At 38.6% G+C, this 8,066-nt stretch overlaps 1 protein-coding gene across 1 annotated transcript; it reads left to right on the plus strand.

The window, feature by feature from the left end:
- Positions 1–2,429: 2,429 nt before the first annotated feature.
- Positions 2,430–3,990, plus strand: LOC102295586 (immunoglobulin kappa light chain-like). The gene is made up of 5 exons (XM_042217419.1): positions 2,430–2,433; positions 2,522–3,223; positions 3,309–3,434; positions 3,521–3,564; positions 3,692–3,990. Exons 1-5 carry the CDS (start codon positions 2,430–2,432, stop codon positions 3,809–3,811), a joined length of 996 nt encoding a protein of 331 aa, XP_042073353.1. The 3' UTR covers positions 3,812–3,990.
- Positions 3,991–8,066: the final 4,076 nt, after the last annotated feature.

Genomic DNA, 8,066 nt, shown 5'->3' on the forward strand with positions numbered 1-8,066 from the left:
TTTTTTTCATAAAAAGCATATCGTGTCAATTCTAGTTATCCAGTCAGTCTTAGTTTTAAAGCGAAAAAAGTATTAAGGATTTCTTCATATAGCACAGCAGTTTGAGTAAAATGACATCTGCACGATTTGCCTTCTGATATGTTTCTTCTTGGCTGTTGTCAGGGTGTGTTGTGTGGCAGGCAGGAGATTGGAGCCAAATACAGGACTCGGTAACAAAGGATAGAACTTAGGGTGCAGCTTTATTGTCGGATGATGATCTTCATGGAAATAAACACTTAAAAAAATAAACCAAAACCTCAAGTGTGAAACATAAACTAAACTGGCACTGGAAACTAGACACAAGGAAGCACAGACTTGAAACACAGCACAAAAAGAGGGTATGAAGATTAATGACGTGAGAACAGGCTATGAATGACGGAGGACTGAAATACACCATAAAGTAATCAGGGAAGCCTGAGAAAAACAAACCCGAAGTGAGAGCAAGGATATTTCCTGGAACATGAGGGGGGAAAACACAACACGGACAGAGTGTACGACGCGACAACAGACTGAGGACTAAACTACACAGGCAGGATAACGAGAGGATGAGGAACAGGTGGAAACATGGCGGGGACTAATCAGATGTAAAGAGACACAGGAAGCAAAGCAGACTCCACTGACAGAGGACAAAGACTATCAAAATAAAAACAGGAAACACACAGACTGACAAGATGCATACACTTAACACAGTAACGTATTCTATGAGAAGGTGTGAAGTGGTTATACTGCATTTAACCCATACATTCTAATTTTATGTAACACATAAACTTTCAGATCAGAAGTTTGTACCACTTGTTGTATGAGCACTTGTTGATGCATACCGCTTGTTTTGAGATTTAATGATTAGGATTATTAATATGTAACCTTTAATTATGTTATTGCTTATTGTGACAAGAGATGGGCAGAGTACAGTAACATGTTACTGTAATCTGATTACTTTTTTCAAGTAACAAGGATATTAAGGGATTAGAAAAGGTAATTGGATTACCGTTACTTTCCCGTAAGCACGCTGCGTTACTGTGTTACTAATACCGTGATTTTCTTGTGAGAGTGTCTCATGACAATGATGTAAGCGAGTGCGACGTTCGTGGCAACAGCTGTGTGCAGATCAACAATGGACAATATTTCGAGTGTGGGAGAGAGTATGAGAGTGCAACTTTTAAAGCATGGAAGTACTGAGTTTGATTCTGTAAAAAGTGACAAAAACATAGCGTCAGCTGTTCACTGCGAGGGAAGAAAACTTCTTTTTACAGCGAAAAACCCCGTAACTTCCAAGCAAGTACGCTACCACAGAATGGGAAATTCACAGACAAACTTGCGGATTCTTCCACTGACCGCTGCGGCACACCTGCACCAGGGCAAACCTCCGCCTAATATACTCCTGCTTTACAGGTGAAAATAGAGCAACAGGACCGCTGAGTCTTTGATTTTATTTATTTTCTGCTGTGTTTTACTTGCATTTATTTGAAAGACTGAGTGTAAACACAAAAAATATTTTATTAGTGCTGGAATGTGCAGAAAATAGGTTTAAATGTTAAACAAATTTCTTCCAGTCAGAGAATGTTGCATATAATTAAATTTTTGCTTGATGCATAAAGTTAAAAGATTAAAACTAATAAAACAAGTTTTAAAAAGAGACTTTTCCATTTGATTACATTTTGTATGATGGATTATGCAGAAAAAGTAGAATTGGGCTGAAAGATCTATCGCTTTATCACCTATTCAGGTTGTAAATCATGTTTTTAAAAAGTAACTAAGTAATTAATTACTTTTGAAAATAAGTAATCAGTAAAGTAACAGGATTACTTTTGGGGGAGTAATCAGTAATTAGTTACTGATTACTTTTTTCAAGTAACTTGACCAACACTGATTGTGACAAAACAAGGCAGAGGGTTAGCCAGAGTTAGCCCATCAGAAGATGCACCTGGCCTTGCACCTGTTGAAAGTCTAAACTTTAATGACACGTTGATTGTTTAATTTAAAGGTTCTTATATAAAAACAGCCAATACTGAACATCATATCTAAAAAAGAAAATGAAGCTTAGTAAAAGTATGCTGCAAAAAAACATGGAATGAAATGGTTAACAAGAAACACAGGTCCTCGAAAATGCAGTAACCTGCCGTCCCTTACCGAACTATATACCTTCTTTTACCATCATTTATGTTGTTTCCTAACAGTCCAGACACTGAGCTTAACATATAGGTGTCAGTTGACACGTGATCAAGTTCCATAAATAGGACATGCTGTGTCATTTGTGGTTGGCCAATCAAACACAGTCTTCTTTGAAAGCAAAGACAGGTTCAAGAATCTTTTCATTCAGCACCAGAGTCTGAACACGATGACATCTGCAGCAGTTTGTCTTCTATCTGACATGTTTGTTCTTGGGGGAAATGGGTGAGTTTTTTAAAACTGGAGCATGAAACTTTTTACCGTCCTTCCTTGTGTCTAAAATGTTCATTTGCGTTCTTTCATTTTATTTCAGCTCACACAAATGACCTCAAATTCTCCTTGTCTGTTCATCAACAAAGACATTTTGTATCAGCTAATACTGGGGACGATGTGACTCTGCGCTGTTTCTATGAAGGTAACGATGTGGCAAGGCTTTACTGGTATAAGTTAAATTCGGGAAAGGAGTCAAAGCTCATTTGTACTGTCAACACAGTGGACAATCAAGCCATGTTTCATGATGAATTCAACACTGAGCCACGGTTCACTGTGAATTCTGAAAAAGGAAAGATTGACTTACAGATAAGTGATCTGGACATTTCAGACTCTGCTACTTACTATTGTGCAAGCAGCTATGGGTACAGGTTTGCATTTGCAGAGGGTACTGTCATTGATGTAAAAGGTTCAGGGTCAAACATCCCAACTTTAGTGCATCAGTCAGCATCTGAGACCATCCAACCAGGAGGCTCTGTGACTCTGAACTGTACAGTACACACTGGGACCTGTGATGAAGAACACAGTGTTTACTGGTTCAGAGACTCTGAAGATTCTTTCCCAAGAATCATTTACACCCATGGAGGCAGGAATGATCAGTGTGAGAGGAAACCCAACACACAAACACACACCTGTGTCTACAACCTGCCAATGAAGAGCCTGAATATGTCTCATGCTGGGACGTACTACTGTGCTGTGGCCTCATGTGGACACATACTGTTTGGAAACGGGACCAAGCTGGAGTGTGAGTAACTGTTTTGTTTATATATTACAATCTTACATAGCAGCAAGCTACAGGATCTATAATATTTCCTGGTGTCTGTCCACAGATGAGAGGAACTGTTGTGTCTTTGTGTATTTCTTGAGTGGAGCGTTGGCATTCACCACACTTCTGAGTCTTTTAATGGCTTTCATATTGTATGTGACCCACAAGAGAAACAGCACTAAACACGCAGGTACTGCAACCTTTATTGTTATTGACATTATCTAATCAGTAGTGACACAGCTTTACAGTAAGAACATTTTATTTGTTTTTCTTCAGAGTCTCGTTCAAGAATTTCTCCTGTTTCTTCAGCAGTCGCACAGGTAATTTTTTTGGGGGGGTTAACATTATAATATTAACATAACTGGAACATTTTGGACTCAGTTTGTTTTCATTTTTATTTATTTTGAGCAATTTTAAATAATTTTGCATTTGATATTTTATAATCAGGTCGCTCAAAATGAAGAAAACATCCATTATGCCGCTTTGAGGCACCACAAGGCTGACAGACCAAGAAGACTGAGAAACAACAGCAAGGCTGAATGTGTCTACTCAAGCATAAAGCAGTAGAAGTGGACGTGTTTCTTATCTATATCAATACTTTAGATGTCTTGAAAACATTTGCTTTCTGTTTGTCTGTTCATAATATGAGCAGTCAGCACTTTATCAGTCTCTACCAAATACAAAACAGTTATTGCTTTTAACATAGGTAAGAGTTTTGAATCTGGGCAGGTATCAAATATTTGCAGTGCATTGTGAGGTTGAATACACAGAAGTGAAGCCATATTTACCTTTAAATTCATTTTTTTAATGAAAACTTTTTACTGTAGCAGTTGTAGTGATGAGTGATTAAAACTGTTTATTCTCTCAGACGTAAAACAAGGAAAGTACATGACACAATGTTAACTATGCTGTGCAGAGAATCTGCATTGGGCTGTCTCATATTCATGGCTTCAGTTCCATGACAATATTTGAAAAGGCTCATAATTTGGCACTACAAAAGCTAATAAATAACACAGGCTTTTCCAAAATGGCTGAAATACGACTCGTATTTCTACCAGTCTGGAAAATAGATGACACACTTTATTATATTTATATGATAAAGTTTAGCGGGTTTTCATGGTAACATTGGGCATCGGACACTGATTATACTGGATTTGTATGTGTTCACAAATGACATTGGGAGCAATTGCTTCATCTGTGGAGTGGATGGACTAGTTTGAAATTAGATGTGTGAGTATTACAAATGACTGTAGATTTTCTCTGCGTGACTATCTGCTGGTTTCTGGGTTGTCTCTTTAATGAGACGTTCAATAGCTGATCGCATAGTAATGTATAATTTGCATATAGGCAGTATTAAACCCAATGAGCTGTTTTGTTCTGCTCGGTTTTTTTCTTGTCTTTTGTCTTTATTTACTTTTTCAAAGTGAAATTATAAAAAAACAAATAAAAAATAAAGCTGCTAACCACAAATTTTAAGCAAAGATGCTTCCTAATTTGAGAGTGTGAATTTAGAAAAAGAAAACTGTTTTGTTGTTTTTTACATTATGCTTTAGAAGTGTAATTTTGTATATATTTGTATATATTTCTCACCATCCAGCCAAGCAGAATGCTTCAATCCTTTACAATTGACACTGCTTTCACTTGATTTAAGGGTCATTTATTTATTTAGTTTTTTAGTTTTTCCAGGCTTACTGACCTCTAATACAGCTCAGCTTTATATTTATATGGAGGATTTTATCACATACACAGTGACAAAACAGTATTTACTTTGGGAGCAATTTTTTTTGGTATGTTCTTAAAAGAAAATAGATTAATTATTATTCTGTTATATAATCGTGCTTAAGGGGTCAAAAAACATAGTTTTTTCTTAGAAGATCCCCCAGCGGCATTTTCAAAACACCACAACAATTAATAATTAATAATCATAACATTTTGTTTTTCCACCTCCGGCTATGAAAGTCTTCTTTTTTTAATTTCTGTGAAATTATGAAAACTTTATATTATATAATTACAGCATAGTCTAAGCAATGAACTGAAAGAAATGGTTGTTTTTCTGGAAGGTTCTCCTTTCTCCACAGAGCAATGCTGGAGCTCTGTCAGAGTGACCACTGGGTTCTTGGTCACCTCCTTGACTAAGACCCCAGATAGAATAGAATAATCCTTTAATTGTCCCACAAGGGGAAATTTGGATGTAACAGCAGCCAGAAAGACACATATACAAACAAACAGTACACAAGACATAGAATAGAAACATACACATTTTTTTACATATTTACATCAAGGGCAATGGTTACCGAAGACAGAGTACTGTCCCGTTATTAAATTAAATAAAATTAAATACAGATAAGAGGCAAATCCAGGTTGTAGTGTGAATCAGTTGATAAAATAGTTCAAGTTACAGCGCTGATGTAAACCTCTATGTTTGTTGGGAGCAGTTCAGATTGTACAGTCTGACAGCTGCAGGGAGGAAGGACCTGCGGAAACGCTCCTTCATGCATCTAGGATGCAGCAGTCTGTCACTGAAGGAGCTCTGCAGTTCAGCAACATTTACATGCATGGGGTGGGAGACTCTGTCCATCAGAGATGTTATTTTGGCCAGAGTCCTTCTGTCTCCCACCACCTGCACTGGGTCCAGGGTGCATCCCAGAACAGAGCTGGCCTTCCTGATGAGTTTATCCAACCTCTTCCTCTCAGCTGCCGATAAACTGCTGCTCCAACATACAACACTGTAAAAAATGTAAAAAAAATGTCTGCTCTGACCCTTCCTGTAAAGAGCATCATTGTTGAGGCTCCAGTCCGGTTTCTTATTCAGGTTATTATTATCCGATGCAGTCCTGTCTCAGAGGATTGTCTTCTTTCACATTCTTCTTGTTTCATTGATTCATATAGATTTAGGCCTTTAACAGCTATCAAATAATTCCCCACATCTGAACCTAATTTGTTGTTAAAAGTATAGTCCTGTTGCCTCATTAATTGGGCTACTAATAACAGCCTCATTATATATCTGAGGTTTCTAACCTGTTCGTTTGAAATATTCTTCCTGGCGGTTACTTTTATACAAGCCATTTTTTTTCTGTAAACTTCTCCAGATCTGTGCGGGTTCTAACCTTAAACTGAAACATAAATACCAACCACAATCTTATAAAGCAGCAGGTAAAATATTATTGTAAATGACAGAGATTATTTCATGAACAATGCCAACAGGATGTTGACTGATTAGAAAATATTCATACACTGTCTGCTAGCTTATATGCCTTTTCAGCTTGTAAGCTAAGCTAACAAGTCAACGCCACTTCTATTGCACAACACAGTCTTTTGCACCGCAGCTAGCTGAGTTGAACACATTATATTTTCTTGCTAGTTAAGTTTTGCACATTGTCACTGCTGTAGTTTAATGTTTGTCAGTCCCCAGGTCCACACACTGGCCTTGGGCCATGAGCTGTTGTCTGTCTTGCCTGTTAGGAAGAAACACGTTTGCAGATAACTTCTGAAGCAACCTGTAGTACACTAATTTGGTGTTGTTCAAAGGTTGACAGCTATGCAGGCAAGTTTAAATTACTGTACTGTAGTGAGGTTTACAGACATGCACTATACTCAGCTTGTACAGAACAGGGTGGTGTTGATGGTCGCTGTGAGGTTACATCAAGCATAGCAGACGTCAATACATATTTAATATAATGAAGCTGATAAAATTCACTCACCAAATTATGCCTGTTATACTGTCCTTATAGTGTCCAGGGGCTGGAAATCAGCCACAAAGCTTACATAACTGTTATATCTTTATATTTTGTTGAATTTAGATGGCTTAATCAATGAACAGCAGGAAAAGTGCAGCATCACAGGTCAGTTGATCACAGTCTTTACATGACTAAAAACTACTGGAGATTCCAAAACAACTTATTATGTGTGCAGTTTGAATCCACTCTTAGGGCTCCTGCACCTGCTGAAACCCACTTTAAAATCATGGAGGCACAGCTGCCAGGGTGGCAGGGACCAGGAGCTGCTCTGCATCTTGTTGCTGTGTCATTTTAAATTGGTCATGTGATGTTGACGTGCCGGCGTGTCCGTCGACCCAGAGTATTAATAATTACTTTCTTGAGCTGTCTACTGCAGACTTTGACTGAGCTTCTTGGAGGTGAGACATATGTCTCATGTTCAGTGGTTTTACCTGCTTTCTGCCACCTGCATCACACCATGGAGGTCTCTAATGATGACTCAAACTACATGGTGAAATTTAAGACTGCCTTCACAAAGGACCTATCCCAACGTGTAGCTACACTCAACCATCAGTTGTTCAAGATAGCTACTGTGCTTGACCCACGCTTTAAGGATTTAAAGTGTCTTGAAAAGGGAGAGCGAGAAGAGGTTTAGACCTTTCCCATCCCCTGCTGCAGGAACAGTGTAAACAGTGGCGGTTCTTGATATGGGCGACATGGGCGGTTGCCCAGGATGGCAACGTGGCATCATGGCATCGGCGAAAAAAAAGTTACTCGCACCTATGCTGCCCCGATAGCATGCAAGTGCATTTTGCGGATTGCATAGGCACTGATTGGTTTTCTATTATCCATTTGCGAGGAGTAAGGGCACCCTCTGTTTGTGAGGTGCACCTGCTGCTTGCTGCACAGGTAGGAGAGGGGCGGGGCAGCGGGGGATTCTCTGGCTGGCTGGAGTGGCATCTAATAACTAAAATAAAACAAAATAAAAACAAACCAACAAACTAGGGCTGTCAGCGTTAACGCCATCAACACTATTAACACGATTAAAAATGTTAACTCAATTAATCCATATGGAGCGTAGAATGACTCAAAATCCCCGAAATGCC

The sequence above is a fragment of the Haplochromis burtoni genome, unplaced genomic scaffold (assembly GCF_018398535.1).
Source record: "Haplochromis burtoni strain Fernald_Lab_line unplaced genomic scaffold, NCSU_Asbu1 Contig_1942, whole genome shotgun sequence".
Taxonomy (NCBI): domain Eukaryota; kingdom Metazoa; phylum Chordata; class Actinopteri; order Cichliformes; family Cichlidae; genus Haplochromis; species Haplochromis burtoni.